Source organism: Talpa occidentalis, unplaced genomic scaffold (genome assembly GCF_014898055.3).
Source record: "Talpa occidentalis isolate TD23 unplaced genomic scaffold, MPIMG_talOcc4v2.1, whole genome shotgun sequence".
NCBI classification, from domain to species: domain Eukaryota; kingdom Metazoa; phylum Chordata; class Mammalia; order Eulipotyphla; family Talpidae; genus Talpa; species Talpa occidentalis.
Window position 1 is genome coordinate 144,832,877 of NW_026555331.1, and position 19,740 is coordinate 144,852,616.

At 42.3% G+C, this 19,740-nt stretch overlaps 1 protein-coding gene across 1 annotated transcript in view; it reads right to left on the reverse strand.

Annotated features, from left to right (window-relative positions):
- The window catches only part of CREB3L2 (cAMP responsive element binding protein 3 like 2), a 116,068-nt gene that overhangs the window by 33,543 nt on the left and 62,785 nt on the right, over positions 1–19,740 (reverse strand). Inside the window, exon 2 of the mRNA XM_037514079.2 lies at positions 13,223–13,439. Coding sequence (XP_037369976.1) covers positions 13,223–13,439 — 217 coding nt within the window. The remainder of the gene's footprint in view (positions 1–13,222; positions 13,440–19,740) is intronic.

A 19,740-nucleotide genomic window follows, 5' to 3' on the forward strand; every position in this document is an offset into this window, starting at 1 on the left:
GGTTGATGATGGTTTGCTTATAGAGCTTGTCCTATCGAGCTGCCGAGGGGTGGTGTGATGGAGGAATTTCCACCTCTCACTGGGGCGTGGGCGACATCCTGACCGAGGGGGAAAGGGTGGGAACAAAGGGCCTTTTGATGGAGACCAGTGGAGGAGACCACACTGTACTTGACACAGAATTCTGCTGATCGGCTGGGTGCCCTGATGAGGAACCAAAAGAAGATTCTAAGGACACTCTGAAAAGGAGCTTAGACACTGGAGGGCTGTCACCTGCGGAAGACACCCTCAGGTGATTTCCAGACAACTGGAGAAGCAGAGAATACAGATCACAGCAGTGACAGGCTGATCCTCTGTTATTTGAAGCCAACACCCAACAGCCTGTTCACATGGAGGAGTTTATCCCCGGCGGAGGCCAGGGGAGAGAAAGATGAACTACAGCTTCAGTGTACACTGAAATAAGCCTAAAGGTGCATCCCTAAGAAATAGACAGGCAGTTACCGGGAAGCTGGGCGGGAAGGCCAGACCCTCTCAACCTGTAGTTTTGATTACTGCAATAAACCAGATTCTTGAGGCATTAACAAATACAAAATGACAAGACAGAGTGAAGGTGGGTAATGAAGTGAGTTCTTCCAGTCTAGCTAAGCCATTCTCAAAGCGCATGTGTCTCTAAAATAGGACAAGAGTCTACAGTCTCATGTTCAGTGTCCTACACCCCTATTTTAACATTATATATAATCATCGCTGAGTCAGGGATGGAGACTGAAGGACAAGTGACGATTCTTGATACTTGAATTATGATACAAAAATCTCCTTCAAGGATAACCGAACTCTTCCAGTAGAGAAGCCCAAAAGAAGTTCCTTTTCCTCTCCTGAGCTTTTCTGATGGCAACTGCTGTTGCCTTCAGGCTTCCACTCCAATACAGCGATCTAATCCTCTATCTTGAAAGTGTTGTTGGGGTTAGAAGAAATTTGGCCATCAAGTTGAAATATGTCATTTTATAGATGAGGAAACTGATAGGCAGGTCTAGATCACACAGCAAAAGTGGTAGGACCCAGGGGCTTCCCCAATAGCGCAGTGGGTTGAGCACCGTGCTGTGAAGCTGTCCACAGCCTCTGCAGCGTGGGTTCGATTCCTGGCTGGCCAGGGAGAATCCCATATGGCGAGGCAGACCTCTCCTGTCTCACCAGCTGCTCCCCTCAGCAGTGTATTTCGGTCCTTCTGCCTATTCTGCTCACCGCTCTGTCTCTGGTGAATTCTCTCACACTCCCGCGCCTCTGGCCTTGTACCCCAGTGCTTGTATAAATAAATAAATCTTTAAAAAAAGCTCTCCGCACCTGGCAGTATCCTTTCCAGTGAGAAAACAACAAAACAAATGGGCAAAGATTTTTGCACAAATATGCTCATTATTGCATCATTATTTATAATCACAAAACACTGAAAATAACCAAAACATTCAAAAGCAAAGGTTAATAAATTATGGCATATCCATACAACAAAATATTTCTCTAGCCAGTAATATTACATGTTACATGTATAAAGCCCTTTTAAAGCAAGGTAAAGATTTATATGGAATATTAAGGGATAATACCTAGATATAAATTTATATACTGTTAGTAAAGAACGTGATAGCAAGGAAATATGCCAAAATAGCACAAATTGCTCTAGAGAATAACTCAGAGCATGAGCAACTTTTGTTTTCTTTAAATTTTATACTATTTCAACATTTCCTGTACTGAGACTGTATTAATAATCCCAGGATGATCATTATTAGACATGGTTTGCTTCTTCCTGTTCCACTTTATGTCTGATGATGGTAATTATTACATAGAGATCCCAGAGGCTCAAGCGGCCCACTCAGTATCCCTTGATTCAAAAAGATTCAATGAGTACCGTAATATACGCAATAAGTTGCAGTTCTGGCTCCACTTCTTCACTCCTCCCTCTACCCATGTCCTCTTATCAATAATTTTGCTGTGCCCACCCCCTGTGGACCAATCCCCACCCTGGAATTAGCCACATGACTTGCTTTGGCCCATGGGATATAGGTTTCTTAATGCAAGTGGAATCTGGAAATATTCTGGCATGATTGGACTTAAACTCTTGTACTTCTGCCATCACAAGGAGAAGGATATGCCAGGATAATCTACCGATTCCAAGGATGGCTGACACACAAAAACAGAGTCATCCCCAAATGAGATTCGTCAAAATCAGTCAGTTCTCAGCTGGCCTTAGACATGTGAGTGGATCTCGTAAAAAGCAGGATAATCACTCCATCGCTTCCCACCTAAATCAGTCAACCTCCAGTCAAAACATAGGCTAGACATATGAGCTATAATAGATGATGTTAAAACGCATGAATTTGGGGGTGGTTTGTTATATAGCAAGAAAGCTACCTGATACATTACGGCTGAATGTGTACACAAGAAATGAAATCTGGGACATCTGAGCAAAACAGCTATACCTCATTTCCAAACCATCAACTGGAAACGATGTGAATAATTATTTGTAGAATGAGAGATTAGTCCTACCAGTTACATAATAAAACAGATGACTTCAGATGAAGATGGTCAGCCAGCAAGAAGTTTGGTGAGAACAACATTCCAGTGGCAGTTGAAATTAGAGAAAAGAGCTTTCACTCTAAACTACTGGGTGTTGGCTTGTACTCTGTCCCTCAATGGAAATAAAAATCAAATCAGAGAAAACAAAATGACAAAAGAAACCTATGAGGTAGGGGGTTCACAAGGGATAAAGGGACCAAAATAAGTAGAACATATATTTTTTTCACATGACTTAAATTTAGAGTTTTATTTTATTGGCAAAAAGACCAGTAAGACCGCCATTACTTAGAATGGGAATCATTTACAGAAGTTTGAGTTATTGGCTAATGACAAAAGTAAGAGTTGGTACACACTCTACCCCTTTTACTCTCTAGAATTTGAAGTTCAGATATTAAATGAAAAATTTTCCCCCTAAAGTGTGTTTACATGCCTTGTAAGTTTCATTTCAGAAGGAAAACATCACCCAGAAAGGTCAGCGGTGCACACTGTAGGGAGTAAGAACAACACCCACCATGTCATCTGATTTTATTTAAACAGTTTCCTGTCGAAGGTCAAACTCAGCTGGCGCATGTCCTGAGCATCACCACTTAGCTATCAGCAAGAAAATAAAAACAAGCCACTGTCTCATGGTGATGAGCAAGTCCTTTGTGTCTGAGGACAAAATGGAGCAGCTTGAGCAATGAGGCCAGACACCAAGTTTGCCAAGGCTTGAGGGTGGACAGAAGGGCTAAAAAGCCACAAAATCAAAGCCAACATAGACAGAAGCAATACCGAATTGCAGAGCCTCAGTTATTTCCACATGTGCACTTCATAAAAGATCATATTAAATAGATATGAACTCCAGAGAAGGAGAAATGATTAGACATAAAATTGGAAGTTGGTCATATCTTTACAAATGTTATACACACACACACGTGTGTGTGTGTGTGTGTGTGTGGTATGGTGTGATATAGTATATGCATGTGTTCTTAAAATGAACAATCACACAGGGCAAATATCACTTCTATGAAACACATACACACATATACACATACATTTACTTTACATGACATGCCTAAGAGGAAAAGGAAATATTTGTAAATTAGGTAAGAATATTTCATATGAGTCCCTCAGCATTTGCTTAACTGTGTGTGCCCCTTGAAATTTTTTAAAGGAGCTGGCAAATCTTGACTGATTTTTGATATAAAACTTGCTTAAAGGAAAAATGCTAAGGCTGTGTTCTGGAAGCTGGGGAGGTGGAAAACAGAGTTCAGCTAAACACGTCAGCATCATATTAAACTACAGCCCACTACATGTTGGAATGGAAGTCAGGGGTTGCCATCCCCTGACCCTCCTCTCTGAGTGCCCTAACCATGAAATAACTTTCAGTCATGAGTAGAACAAGAAGAAATTGCTAAGAGCAAACATAGCAAATACTTAACCAGGAGTGGTTCCATAAGCTAAATACTTTACCAAGTGCTTTACATATATTATTAATTAAGCCCTAAGAGTAAGGCAGGCACTCCTATCACCCCCATTTCACAGACAAAGAAACCAAGATTAAGTGACTCGCCCAGAGTTACTCAGCTAATTGATGGCTCTTGGGTAAACTGCCTCCACAGCCTAAGCTCTCGGTTACTCAAGTAAATTGTTTTTCAAGAGATCAATGATGAACAGATCTCTAGTCAAGAGTAGAGAGCCTATAAACTTTGAGCCTATAAAGTTATTTTGAGCCCATTAATTGGCCTCCACAAAAGTTGCAATATTGGTTCTTTCTGTACAGTTTCTCACCTTAGCTGACACAGACTTTTTTTTTTATTATTTAAATTTTATTTTTATATTCCCCTTACAATTACAACCCCCTTATTTTGACCCCAATCCCTCCTTTCCCCACCCCCACCCCCCACCCCCCATAGATTGTCTCTGGTTCATAGTTGTTTGTTGATTTTGGTATTTTCTTTCTTATAGTTAGTTATTTTCCTGGTCCCTTATTTAAGTTTTCTAGATTCCTGCTATGAGTGAAACCATCCGGTATTTTTCTTTTTCTTTCTGGCTTATTTTGCTGAGCATGATCTCTTCCAGCTCCATCCATGACACAGACTTTTAATCCAATGTTTTGCAAGCAAAAGAACCGCAGTTTAAGGACCAACCAATAACAGCTAAAATGTTTTCAGCGCTCCCTGCGTGCCAGGCACAGTTCTAAATATTTTCACATATTAGATGGACCACTGTAATCAACAGTTTCTCTCAGATACCTTAAACACTTAAGGAAAGTGTTCTTTCTGAGCTCATGTGTATGGAAACTCTTCCACACTCTTGTCATTCAAATTGGGGTCAGTTGGTAAATTACATAGTTCATTATATGGTCATCTGTGGAAAGATAACAATGGCTAATGTTTATGCAGTGCTTACTAACTGCCAGGTAATGTTCTAAATGAATAAATTCATTTCATCCATTCCATACAGCAGTAAGAAGCATTATTTATTATTGTCCCCATTTTAACGATCAGGACAGTGAGACACAGAATTGAGTAATTTGGCCAAGTTCACAACAGAAGCAGAAGCTAGATTCAAATTCATGTATTCGGAGAGGAACCTTTACCATAGCTGACCCTCAGTGTTCAGCATTTAGCATCTCAGGTCATTTCATAGGATGATGTGTTTAGTGGATGAATTTAATATCAATGGAATAAAGATCAATTTGAAAGATTTATTTAGTACACACACACACACACACACACACATTCCTAAGTACAGTTTTCCTTCACTGAAAATATCTACAACTCTCACTTATGAATAGCCAAAGTAATTTTCATTGACAGATAAATATAAATATTGCTTTCTTATACTATTCTAGCATTTTGATGGCTACACAAAAAAGTCATTGCTTCACTTTAAAAAAGAAGGGGAAGGATCATTATTCTTTTTTACCTGTTAGTCAAAGAAAAGATATCATCACAACAGATGATAACTAACAAGGACCCACAAGCAGGCTTCAGACTTGGAGTGGACCATGCCCAACTCTGCTAGAGACCCAGTTTCTCACGAGGTAGATGACCGACACATCTATCCCCTCTAGGCTGGTTCAGTAACTCAAACCACCCATGATGAAGGCACAGTGAGTCATCACCTCTGGGACTTTCTTTCAGCTTCCATCCACCTCCTTGGAATCTTTCAACATCAAGAGCATGTCAACATTGGAAACCAAAGTCAGACTTGAGCATGTGCTAATCCCTCTTTGAGTTTCATCTCATCATTTCAAAATCCATTCTTTCTCTGCCATGCATGTTCTAAACCTTTCCATTTCTCTATGCACACCTTGAGACATTATTTTCTGGCATCCTCAGCCATGAGACGTTATTTTCATCTTCTAATCTCCATAATATTCCATCCCACTTTCTGAAGGCCATTTCCCATCAAACCCTGACACTTTTACTTTCCATGAGCTGTCCCATTTACCCCAAGATCATTCACACCAGCTCATCTAAAGCTCATAGACTATTGTTTTCATTCCTACCTTTGAAAACAGCAGCATAAATTCAGGATATCCATACTTAGCAAAACAGCCATCCATTGCTCTGAGAGCTTGTGTAAGAAGCCCAACTAGATTGATGAGAAGGAAGATGACTATTATTTGTGTTCCTTATTGTACCATCTCTAGGCCTTGGTCTAGCACATAAAAGAAGTTACCATGACTTGTACACAGTGTAAATACCATATTAAACCACTTCTATATCACTATTTTATATGATCTGTCAATAATTCATATATTTTCTAACTTTATTCTATTATCATCTTGGAAGAAGAGGGCATGTCCAGTTCTCTCTGAATAGCCCTATCCAGTTTCTTCTTTAGCAAGAAGACAGAAATTAAACAACAAAGCAAATGATTACCTAGCATCCCAATTTAATTACAGAGGAATAGGACTAAAATAGAATAACTCAGGAACATAGGCTCCACGTGACAAGGTACAAAATCTTGACCAATCAAATATATGCTTTCTATTCCTCAAAGCACAAAAATATCCACATGCATTTTCTTTGGATGTTTCTGCTTATCTGTTTATATCATCTCATTTTTTTGGTAAGAACAGAAAACACTGCTTACAATCTGGTTCACAGCCTTAATTGTAGGGAGAAGAGGAGGCTATGGGAGTCGGATGTCTTTCTGGAGGCTTTTAAGGCTAAGCCCACATTCCAATGACTGGCTCCTGTGGGTGCTGAAGAGCATGAGGCTCCTTATCTCCCATGTTACACAGAAGTCAACACTCAAGTTCAGCACTCCGGACACGTGATTCCTATGTAACCTTAGCCCAGTAATTTCAGTCTTTTTATGGTTCTAGACTCTTTTGAGAATCTATGAAAAAGTCATGAATGTTTTCAGCAGAAAAACTGACAACTGGTGATAGCCCAAAACTTTGCATACAATTTCAGGGGTCTATGATCCATCTGAGGGTCCATGATAGGAAAACAGAATTAAAAAAAAACACTAAGTTTGTCTGATATAATTGGCCTGGGATTGAAGGAAGAGGAGAAAGGGAAAAACATTAGAAGAAAAAATGAGATGTGGTAAGAGTGAGACAGAGGGGGTAGGGGAAGAAGAAGAAGAAGAAAAGGGAAAAAATCCTAATTAACAAGGAGAGAGTAGCTACTCAAACTGCCTATCTTACCACGTTCTTTCAGGCTTAGGGCTAATTACAGAAGAACTGTGTTCAATCTAAGTAAAATTGTACAAGGAGATCTCAATTATTGGCTCCCCAGATATAATTAAATACCCACTACCCTTCACTAGAAAAAAATAATCCTAGTTTTGCTTAAGCTGTTTCCACAATGCAAGAGATAAAGAATATTAAATTTAATACAGAAAGCTGCCTATGAGTGCATTGCCTAAAGAACTATCTTCCACCTCTAGTGGGATGGCGATCAGCTTAACAGAGTGCTTGGCTCTGTCAAGGGAGGACTGATCCTCCCTTAAGAGGGATACAAATTGGGGTTAAAAGAAATAAAACAATTCTAAACATTGATCATCCACAAAACTCAGAAAAATAATGAATGCTAAGACATAGACAGACAAACCTTTCCTAGGCAAGTCCCCCATCCATTCACGCACAGTGCCTGCCTCTGATGTCACACAGCCCTGATGGCTACTGTCTGTGGCCATTATTATCCTCTACTTATGAAAGCACTTTTGCTAGGGAAGGTGGCTTTTACACAGAGAGAAATCAGCACTTAACAAAGATGAACTGTGAATCGGAAATGCTTTGCAAAATATATCTGACCTGTTGTACCTATTCTCAGAAAAATACTAGTACAGCCTATTGCAGTACAGGACCTATAAATAGAGCAAAGTGCCAGTTGGGCTAACTGAATGGAGTGTGCTTTGGCTTAATGATAAGAAAGGCTTCTTGGAAAAGATCAACTGATTAGTTAGCCCCTCATTAGTGTAGGTGGTATCCTCATTTTCCTTTATGCTGCATTTATATTAATTAGAATTTAAAAATGATAGTGTCATCAAGGGAGAAATGACACTGAACTGTTGTTAGTCTGCTTATTTGCACTTATTTCACTGGGGATCTTATCTGGGAAGAAACAATGCCCTAGGCCTCTGCCCTCCATCTGCTTCCCTCCAAACATTACCATTGAATCAACTCTGCTCAACCCTTCAAGGTCCAGATGAATTCTCTCTGATAAATATTTGGGTACATGATATTTTCACTAGACTCCAGATATTACAGGCAGAATCTAATCTACTGTTATGCCCCACCCGAGTACCTAGGATAGTGCCTGACAAACAGTAGTGATGTTCAACACACATGAGTATTGAAGGGGAAAGTTTCCAGTCATCCCCAATCTGCAGAATTTAGAACAGCAAGCCTACGCTATGGAGCTAACTATCTGAATATAATAGATCTTCCTTGCATTATAAAGGGTTTCATCCCAATAAATCCACAGTAAGGTGAAAATATTACTAAGTCAAAGATGCATTTAAAGGTCTCCCTGGTGGTGCAAGGGGTTAAGTCTCAGCACTATGAAGCTATCAGCAGCAGCTGCAGCAGGAGTTTGGTCCCCAGCCAGGGAGGTGACCCACATGGTGCAGCAGACCTCTCCTGCCTTGCCCACTGCTCCCCTCAGCAATGTATTTCAGTAGATCTGCCTGTTCTGCTCCACATCTGTCTCTGGTGAATTCTCTTACCTCTCCCCAGCCTCTGGCCTGTACCCAGTTCTTGCATGCATAAATTAATATATCTTCAAAAAAAAAAAAAGATGCATTTAATACACCCAGTCTATGGAACGTCATTTCTTAGCCTAGCGCATCTTAAACATGCTCAGAACACTCGTATTAGCCTGTAGTTGGGCAGGACCAGCCCATGAAGAACCTCAAAGCCACGCTGTGAGGTCAGTTTTATTCTGCAGAACAATGGGGAACAATCAGAGATAGTGCAATAGGAAAGTGATGTGAAGCTCTTCCTGAGCCTTTTTATATCTTCCTGCCATATATTGGGTTGTCAGAAAAGTCATGACGTATTTTTTTTCTATGTTTTTCAAGCAAAAAATGCATCATGACTTTATTGATAACCCAATAACTTCTTGGAATATTGTCTTAAATATCCTAACTACTCCTCAAGGAAATGTTTGACTTTGCTGGTCCTCAGAAACCAACTCCATCAGATTCTAAGTTAGTCTCTGCCCTCTTATATATCCAAATTAAAAGCAGATTTGCTGAATCTAATGGACATATAAAGAACAAACTAATAAAAATAAAACAATCCTATAGTGAGTTTGACAACTAGGAATCCATTATTTTTTCATTGTAGAAAATACACTGAAAAGTTGAGAAATCTTCCACAATCCTTCCTGATCACCAAAGACCCTAGTGTTCACTAGCTGTTCTTGGTTTTAAATAATGATCACTTCAATAGCAGCTAGGAAAAAGATTCTGAAGAGTCAGGGCCTGGGCTAGGCATTGGAATATATTTTGTACTTAATTCTAACAAAAAGACATGAAATAGAAGCTGTCATTATCCTAGTTTTACACCCCAGGGGACTGTGGCATGGATAGTCAAATAATTTGCCCAGCATAAATCAGTGAAGTAGAATTTGAGCTCTGCCAGAGGACACATAATCTGGACACAATATAACCACGTTTTCCAGATTTCTACAATCAATTGTGTACATTTCTAACTCCCTACCTGAAAAGTCCTGTAATAAGAAATACTGTTTTCTATGTATTTTCTTCAGTGCCTTGCAATGTGAACTCAATGCTCACTAGGTGAATGAATGTCTACCCTGCAGGGTACTGATAAGACATGATAAAGCAGTTCAGGCATGGAAGAAAGTCACTTTGATGCATCACCATGAGGAACAGTATGGTAATGGTAGCAGTGTGGGAGAAGTATGGTCAGCTTCCCAGATGCGCCCATGACCCTCTCCTTCAAATTCCACATGGGGGCCTACCCTGGTGGTGCAGGTGGTTGAGCGCAGCGCTGTGAAGCTGTCCGCAGCCTCTGCAGCACCAGTTCAATCCCAACTGGCCGGCGAGGGTCCCACATGGTGCGGCAGATCTCTCCTGTCTCGCCCACTGCTCCCCTCAGCAGTGTATTTCGTCAGTCTGCCTATTCTGCTCCCTGCTCTGTCTCTGGTGAATCCTCTCACCCTCCCGTGAATCTGGCCTGTACCCCGGTTCTTGTATAAATAAATAAATAAATCTTTAAAAAAAAATCCACATCGTTCCCTACCACAATGAATCAGGACTCCCTGTCTGAGTTCCCATAATTTTCAGGGCTAGGTCAGAAAAAGTATCTCAATTCCTGCCCTGGGCTCCTGGATCCTTCAGTATGAAAGACAACTATAGCACCAAAATAGCCTCACTCTTTGGGAAGCCACCCAAGTCGCCCCATGGAGAGGCCCGCGAGAAGAAAAATCATCAATAGCAACTTGTCAGCTGTGTGAGTGAGCCATCTTAGAAGCAAATCCTCTAACCCTCAAAAAGTCTCTAGATGACTGCAGCCTCAGCCAGCATCTGATTTCAGCCTCATGAAAGACCCTGAACCAAAACCACCTGAGTGAGCCACTCCTGAATTCCTATCCACAAAAATCAGAGAGAGGTAATAATCATTACTGGTTAAGCCATTAATTTTGAAAAAATGTTTTACATAACAATAAATAAATAATACACGCATAGAAAATGGTGTTCAAAAGAGAAGTAGGACTTGAAATAGACACATCAAAGGAATTGTGGGAGTAAGATTGGCAAAGGAGAGAAGAGAGTTCTAGGAAAAACCATGAGATAAGATAAAAAACCAGACCCACACAGAACCATGAGGCTGGAAGAAATCTTAAAGGTCAATTAGTCTAGCCTTTCATCTAATGCCATGGTCTACCCTTAAAATAATAAATCTAAGGCAGAGCCTGCACACATTTATCTCAGTGGAAGCCCAGAACAGGACTGCTCCATCAATGACACAAGTGAGAACTATTTAAGTCATAATAGAGGCCATTTTCCTGCATTTGAACTGAGGACATTCCTGGAAGTCATTTAATAAGAAATTGAAGGAGGAGGAAGAGAGAGGGCATGAAGTGGGGAGAAGAGGGCTCCCTGGTGGCACAAGGGTGGTTAAGATGCAACCTAAGAAGCTGTCTGCAGCCACTGCAGCATGAGTTCGATCCCCGGCCAGGGAGCAACCCACATGGCACAGCAGACCTCCTGCTCCCCTCGGCAGTGTATTTCAGTCAACCTGCCTGTTCTGTTCCCTGCTGTCTCTGGCAAATCCTCTCAGCCCCCACACCTCTGGCCTCTACCCCAGTTCTTGTATGCATAAATAATAAATAAATCTTTTTTAAAAAAGTGGGGAGAAGAAAGAGGGAAAGGAGGAGAAGAAAGAAGAAAAAAAGACAAAAAGGAAGAAAAAGAATGAGCAATATCAGTACAACAGAAGAAGAAAGAAGAGAGAAGGAAGAATACCAGTGAGAAGAGGGTGGAAGCCACCATCCTAACTTCTTGAAACACATTGTTTCATTTTACCACACAACACCTTTATTTCAATTATTTCATTTCTATTTCCTCCTTTCCTTCCCTGGAGACTTTCCCTTACCCCATTTTCCTGACTTGAGGTAGAAAAAGTGAACAAACTCTAGAGAAGAAGGAGCAGGTCATCAAATACCTATACTTCTGTCAGGAAAAAAATATGAGTATATAAGACTCTAGCAGGATCCAGCCAAGAAAGAATTCACTCACAGCATTAGGGCAAATGTCCTTGGATCAGCTAGGTATACCTCTCGATCCAAAGCAAGAAAGTATCTGAGATGGAAAAGAGCAGCATTCTCTGCCACAAGATATGGCTCCAGAGTTGGTTCCTTTAGAGACCAGCAGTAGACTTAAGGACCCTTGCTGGATGAGGGAAATCCCCACAAAGCCAAAGTCCCGTTTGAGGAAGTAGATACAGGCATTTGCCTGTAACATAAAGGATGCATGAGGGAACTCGTTCTGCAGGCAGCCACCTTCAAGAGATGTGGCCATATGCCCAGTGGTATAAGGAGCGGAGGAGGAGAGCAAGTCCAGCTGGAGGAAGTTGAGTTAGTGGCCCTTCCCACCATGTTACATTCCTGGGAGATGAACACACATGCTGAACTAGGAATAGACAATACAGTTTTTACAGCTTACTCAAGGTACTAATATAGCTGGTCATACTTAAAATTAAACTTAAAATTTAAATTATTTATTTATTATTTTTAAAATATTTATTCATTTATTTATACAAGAACTGGGGTACAGGTCAGATGCATGGGAGGGTGAGAGGTTTTACCAGAGACAGAGCGGGGAGCAGAACAGGCAGACTGACGAAATACACTGCTGAGGGGAGCAGCGGGTGAGACAGGAGAGGTCTGCCAAGCCATGTGGGACCCTCGCCGGCCGGCTGGGATCGAACTGGCGCTGCAGAGGCTGCAGACAGCTTTACAGCGCTGCGCTCAACCGCCTGAGCCACCAGGGGAGGCCCAAAATTTAAATTATTTAAATTTAATTATTAAATTATTTCATTTTAAATAATTTAGATTACATTATTTCATTTTTAAACTTAAATTTAAAAACTGAACTTAAAATTAAATTAAAAGGGGGGAATTACCTTGAAGATCTTAAAAGACACAGCACATACCAATCAAAGGCCCATAAAGCAATAATCAAAAACATCTTAACATCTAAGACCAGGAAAACTAGGCCTTGAACAAATACCCCACTGATGGCACTGATGGGACATGACAGGATAACCAAAGAGAAAGTCTCGGACTCATACCAAGATCTCACATATGTGGAGCCCATAGAAAACGTCATGTGGGTAGAGGATGGTTAGGAAGATACCTGAGAATCTTCTATTGAGAAGACTAGTCATAAAAATAAATTCTTTCTCAGAATAAAATGACATGACCTCTTGAAACAATGGCTTACAGGAATTATCAAGCATCTAGGACAAGCGGATTTGCATAAGGATGCTCTGCTGTCCAATCCAAAGGTCAAAGAAAGCAGTCACCATCACCCAGAGCAAGTCCCGTGGTTTAGGGTAGAGAAAGACATCCTGTGTGTCTTTGCATTTCTCCATAGCCCAAGCACAGACATGTCAGGGAATAGGTACATGGCAAAAGAGGAACCCAGGGCCTCCCTGAGGGCACAGGGGTTAAGTCTCAGTGCTTACCATCATTGAAGCTGTCATTGGTGGCGACATGGGTGAATGGTGACTGAGCCCGGGGCTCCTCACACAGAGAGTAGCTGTGCTCGGCCTGGATGAGAGGTGCTGGGGAGGTTGGGGATGGCTCCACCTCCATTGACACGTTCTTCTCAGAGAGGAAAGGGTCATTCAGGAGCTGACCCAAGACATTCTGGGAAAATTCATCCAGAAGTTCCGAGAAGTGCTGCAAGAAAACAAAGGAAGAACTCAGTTTCTCTTAGCCATAATCTAATATTTATTCTCCACACATATTTTGAGACAAACACATCACCCACTGTTTCAAATGAAGTCACTCATATACAATGTCCAGTTATCGATGGCTTTTAGCAAACCACCCCAAAGCTTTAGTGGCTGAAGATAACCACAGTTTAGTATTTTTGACAGCCCCACAGATGGTTGGGTGGGTGAGCTGATTTCATCTGGATTCACTGGGAGACTGCCATGGACTGGAAAGTTGATGGGGGAAGATGCCATGCTGGGACTGTGGACACCTGGGTCTTCCTTCAAGAGGTTATATAGGATGGATTTCTCATGGATGTCAGAAATGTTCCAAGATGGAGAAAAAACAGCACCAGGTGGTCTCAGAAAGCCTGCCAGGTTAAAATTAGAACCTAGATTTTCTAATCATAGAATAACCCAAAGTCAGGATCTGATTCCCTAAGCAAACTTACTTTTCTGATGGTGAATATTCAGCAAAATTACAGTAACAAAAAGAGTAACAAAGAACACAGAAAGTAAAATGCAAAAGCAAGAGTCAAACTCGCAGTTCCTGCATTTCCAAATCACAATTCTGTCCCTCAAGCTACAGTGTCAACTCTGACCATCTGTGCTGACCTGCTAAGCCTCTGGGGTCCCTTTTATCACCCGTGAAGTGAGGCCCTCTTCGATCGCCCCTACTTTCCCAAGGAAGTTGCCCAGGTGGGGTGCTCTGCTGACATTGTGTTTTCTCTCCCCTGGCCACACTAATGAATGTTTTCATGAACATCCCCTAGATAACCCACAATAAACCTTCTCTAACTCCGCTAACATTCCCTGCACTCATCTGACTTTGGCTGTTGTGGTAATGATCATGTTACCAAACAATTTAGCCCTAATGATAGACAGTCTTCAGAATTCACGGTGTTCATCAAGTGCATTATGATAATCTTCCCTCTAGAAAAAGAACCCCCACAGGAGGAGGGATCAACTGGACCTAACTACTGCCCATACCTAGGAATGCAACATGGGGCCCCAAAGAGCTACTTGAGTTTGGAAAAATATACCCAACTGTCCCACAGAGATGCTGTGACTCAGCCAGGAAATCAGCTCCAGCTGGGTTTTCTTGACAACTGTGGGTACCGGGGCTCAACACATAGGTCAACACTCCATTGCAAGTGCAGGAAACAGGACAGAGTAAACCCATTGCAAATGCCAGCCAGTGAGAGATGGCCAAAAATCAGAGAAAGGAGCAAAGTGAGCCTCTAAGAGGGAGACTTTCTGGATCCTACAAATGCTTTCACAAAAGGACTACTCAAGTGTACCCAAAGATTATGAAATTTTAGGAGCGTTCTTTCAAACACATGGCATAATTCTACCTAATAGCTTAGTTAAGCTTAGTAGGTTTACAAAGTACTTTCGTGGCTTTACTTTCAATCAACACAACAATCCAGCTCCTGACTGAACCTGACCTTGAAGGAGGTCCTCTTACTTCAAATTGTCTGAATATTCCCTACATCGCTTCTCCCAGGAGAGAGGTATTTGAGCTCCACCACATAACTGCACAGCCAGGCTGTGCCGAATATAAAAGCCTGATGATAATGCTCACTGATGATGATGTGTATGCTCGGGTGCTCAGTGATGAACTAAGTGTGTGACATATTAGATTTTCAGAAATGGAGCTAGATGCTTTCCTAGATGATACACACATCCTCAATTATAGATAAGCAGATCGGGGCTCGGGGTCAGTAGTACATCGAGGGGGGTTCACAACTAACTGACAGAAGGGAGAATTGAGATTCCACCCCAAGTCTTACCCACGCACTTTCTACTACAGCTGACACATGGTGGACACCACAGTTAAAAACAAAATTAACTCACCAATGGCCCATCAACTCATCTATTATGAACATCATCCTTTCGCATCCCCGTGTGTGGGGTGGGGGGTGTTGTGACGTGGACAGTTTCCTAGTAATATCCTTTCATTTCTCTCTCTACCCATCACGAAACTTTCTAAGACAAAACAGATCCATTTCTATTGCAAAGTCATCCCAGACAGACTCCTTTTGAATTGATCTTTCATTTTCTTGATTAAATACAACTCCTCAGGGTCTCCCTGGTGGCACAAGGGGTTAAGACACATCACTATGAAGCTGTCTGCAGCCACTGCAGCACGAGTTGGATCCCCAGCCAGGGAGCTACTCACATGGTTCAGCAGTGTACTTCATTAGATCTACCTGTTCTGCTCCCCACTCTGTCTCTAGTGAGTCCTCTCACCACCTCCCCTCACACCTCAGGCCTGTACCCCAGTTCTTGTATGCACAAATAAATAAATCTTAAAAGATAAATAAATTAATTAATTAAAAAAACCTCTTCGGATACGTGGCTCTTGATTTGACATGCTTTTGCTTTGATGCCTCTTTCATTGCCAACATACTTAAATCTTTTATGATTGGGCCTAATAAAAGCTTTAGCCCAGATGGGACCATTTTTCCCACCCTGCTCTGATCCCAGCAGATCATAGATCATCTGCACGCCACAATTATCTCTTGTTTCAATCTAACACTAAGCAAATTTGAATTAGTCTAGACCTCCCATCATTTTTAAGTGAGTGCTAACAGATGTTTGAAAGCATATTCACATTTACAAATGTGATAAAGTGAAGAAACTGCTAGCTTTCTAAACAAGCCTTACTTTCTAACGCTGCCTCTGAAGCCCTAACACTTGTGGTTGCAGGTCATTAACTAGCTGTCACAGGAGCTTGCAAAGGAAGAGTGGTTTATGAGGTCTGAGCAGTCAGCAGCTCTGAGGGTTCTCGGCCAAGGGCCCTTCGCTGCCCGACCCCATTCCGTGATGGAGAGAACACGAAGGCTGGACTGGAACAGCGCTATTCTGGACAGTGTTCATGAAGACTTTTCACCCAGTACTGCATTTACTTTGACGAAAGAAGTAGAGTGACCCTGACTTCAAGAACAGGCTGCAAGCTGAGCCTCCCTGGTGGCACAAGGGGTTAAGTCTCAGCACTATAAAGCTATCTGCAGCCACTGCAGCATGAGTTCGATTCCCGGCCTGCTCCCCTCAGCAGTGTATTTCAGTCAATCCATCTGTTCTGCTCCCTACTCTGTCCCTGGTGAATCCTCTCACCGCCGCTCCCCCCTGACCTCTGGCCTATACCCCAGTTCTTGTATGCATAAATAAAAAAAATCTTCAAAAAAAATTTTTTAAATCTTAACTCAAGTTCTCTCTGGGGGAATGAAGACAAATATGCTTGCCATGGGCTGGCCTACACTGAAAGCTACCAGCTAATTTTCACTTTGTGTAGATCCCTTTTTTCCCCAGTGCAAAGTATATTTTGAGAAAGAGTGTTTCATTTTATAAACATACCATGAGTTACTTTAAAAAAAAAAAAAAGTGGTTCATGGTCTGGGCACCGCCTGCTAACAATTACCCCACGAGCTGAGGGGGCGAGGAAGGAAGAACAAAGTACGAGGAAAAAGTCAAGACTCTCGAGCTCAAATGGCTGGTTGCATAAGCTACTCAGCTGCCGTCCTTGCACTGCTCACCACTGAGGTTCATTTATCCAACAAACAGGGCGGCAGCTACTCCGGCAGGACGCTGGGGGCTGTGGGCAGAAGGACGGATGGAGACGGAGGGAGGTCCTCTTAGAAAGAGAGCACTGTCCTGAGGCCACACGGTACCTGAAACCTCTGGCCTGTACCCCTTCGAACACTGGGCTCCGGGAGCAAGTTCTAAAGCGGCTTTGCCCTCCCTGTCAGCCCCACGGGCCTTTTGGCGCTGGAGCTGACCGCGGAGCGCTGGCCTGGGAAGGACAGGGATTCAGGGCCCTGGCCTGAACTTCGCTGATGGTCACCCACGTCTTCTGGAAGCTGTTTCCCTATTCATAAAACTCTGCGTGTGCATGTGCATGTGCATGTGCATGTGCTGGGGGGTGAGAAGAGAGGAGAGAGGGGGCTTTGGACTTGCTCAGGAGTTTCTCTCTTTTGTGCCGTGTGTTCCCTTTTGAGAGTGTATTGAAAGCTTCCTGATGGAAAAAGGCCCACAAGCCCTGCCCACAAAGCACAGGATTTCAGGTGGCTCCCCCAACCCCTGTGTCTCTGAGGACTCTGGAGAGGGAGGCCACGGATCCCCATTCGGCTCTCCCTGTGGAGATAATAGTAATGATACTCGCATGGCTACAGGCCATGCTAATGACCTGTTCAGCTGAAATGCCCTATTATTTTCTCAAATGTTGCAGGTAACGTACAATGAAGAGGCCAATGCTTTTCAATTCAGGAAAAGAGGAGGAAAACGCCCGCTCTGCTTCTTGGATTTGTTTAGTTTGGCCCCTGTTAGCCCGCTCGGGGGCAGTGAGACTGGAAAGGAGCAGAAAGTAAAGGTTCTGAAAGCAGAACACCCCCTCCAGCCCTCACCCAGAGCCTGCCTGAGCTCCACCCTCAGTGCCCCACAAAGAGCCAATTCTCCAGGCCAGCTGCCCGGAGAAGGGATAGCCTTTGCTGCAGGCCTCTGGCTGGGAGGCTTGTTCTCAGGCTGGGGGAGAAAGTTTTTACTGACAAAAATCACAGTTATGAGCTATGTCTGGAGCACAGAATGCTCCAAACTGGAGCCACAGATTAGGGACGTGGTGGGGGCAAGTTGACCACTCCTTAAAGGGCGCAAAAATCTAGAGGGCATGCTGTCCTGCCTTTGCTCTCCCAGGGTCCCGCCTCCCCACCCCCTCACATAATCTCAAGGGCAGTGCTCCTCAGACCTGAGTGTCCCTGGCCCTGTGTACATGCCCAGCTCACACACCACACAGAAAATGGCCAGATGCCCCCCAAAGGGGAAAAAAGGGAGACTTGACGAAAATCACAAGTGAAAAGTAGCTCACAAGGCAAATCCTATTGCAGTGAAATGTCAAGGAGACCCAATTTTTCTTTCTGGTTCCCAAATTTAAGTACATTACAAATTTTTCTAAATAAAGAAATCTGAGACTGAGCCCGGAACTCTGTTATACAAGAGGTTTGGGGGTTCTTGTTTTTTTGTTTCTTGGGTAAAGTGATACTTGCTTTACTGAAATTTCACAAGCAGTAGCAGCAGTTTTTTTAAAGCCCTATTCCAAAATGTGCATACATTGGTTTACAGTTTTCAACCCTTTTATGTTCTCATTACATAAGCAAATTCAGAGACATGTTTGACCAATCTCTTCTACCTGAATCTCTTGTTCTCTCTACATACATAAACTTCCCTTCTGAGGTTCCTTCTACTGCCTTAAACAGAAAGCAGGCCCGCTTTCCTTCTCTCCTTCATCACACACCTCCATTCTCGACACTTCAGTCTTCACTCCACGAGGGAATGTTGAGCGCATTCACTCCCTCATCACCCATCAGGAAGGTACAAGGTAAGGTTCTCTTTGTTTGCATCCTCCCAGCTCCCTCCGACCCTAAAAAATTGAAATCTGATATTTTTCCATTTCATAAAAACTCTCCATTTTGGTAACAGGCTCCAAGTCACAGACAGATGAGGCTCGAAGAAACTATCAATCATCTGTAAATCATCTGTAAATCATCTGTAAATCATCTGGGCCAACCTCGTCATTCTAATTTGAGAAAATGGAGGTCCAATGTGGTACCTGATACCGAAAAGTTGAGAGTTGAACCTTGACACTGCAAATTCTGTAATAAGATGATGACTAATAGGAAGAATCTGGAAACAGATGACTAAAGAGGATCCCTCTGATGCTTTCCACCAGTTCTCTGAATAGGGTATGTGTTTTATAATATGACAATTCTGTCTCCAAGGGAATATCCAATATCAAAGATGTTGGGAATGCATTTCACCAAGAGTACCAGAAAGCCAATAAATATATGGGGAAATGTTCACCATCACTTTTAATAAAGGAGATCAAAACCATAGTGACATATCATCTCACACGTGTGAGACTGGCACATATTAAAAAAGTTCACAACAACAAGTGCTTGAGAGGATTCAGAGCAACCCTACTACACTGTTGGTCGGAATGGTAGTTGGTGCAGCCATTTTGGAAAAAATTTGGATTTATCGAAAAAAAAAAATCTAATAATGGAAATACCATATGATCCAGCAATCCCATTCCTGGGCATCTGTCCAAAGAACAAGACACCATCAACTCAAAAATTATATCTTCTACAAGTATACAAGTTTATTGTAGCATTATTTACATCAGCTAAGACATGAAAATAACTCAAATGCCCACTGACAGAGGACTGGATTAAGAAGACGTGGTATATCTACATAATGGAATATTATTCAGC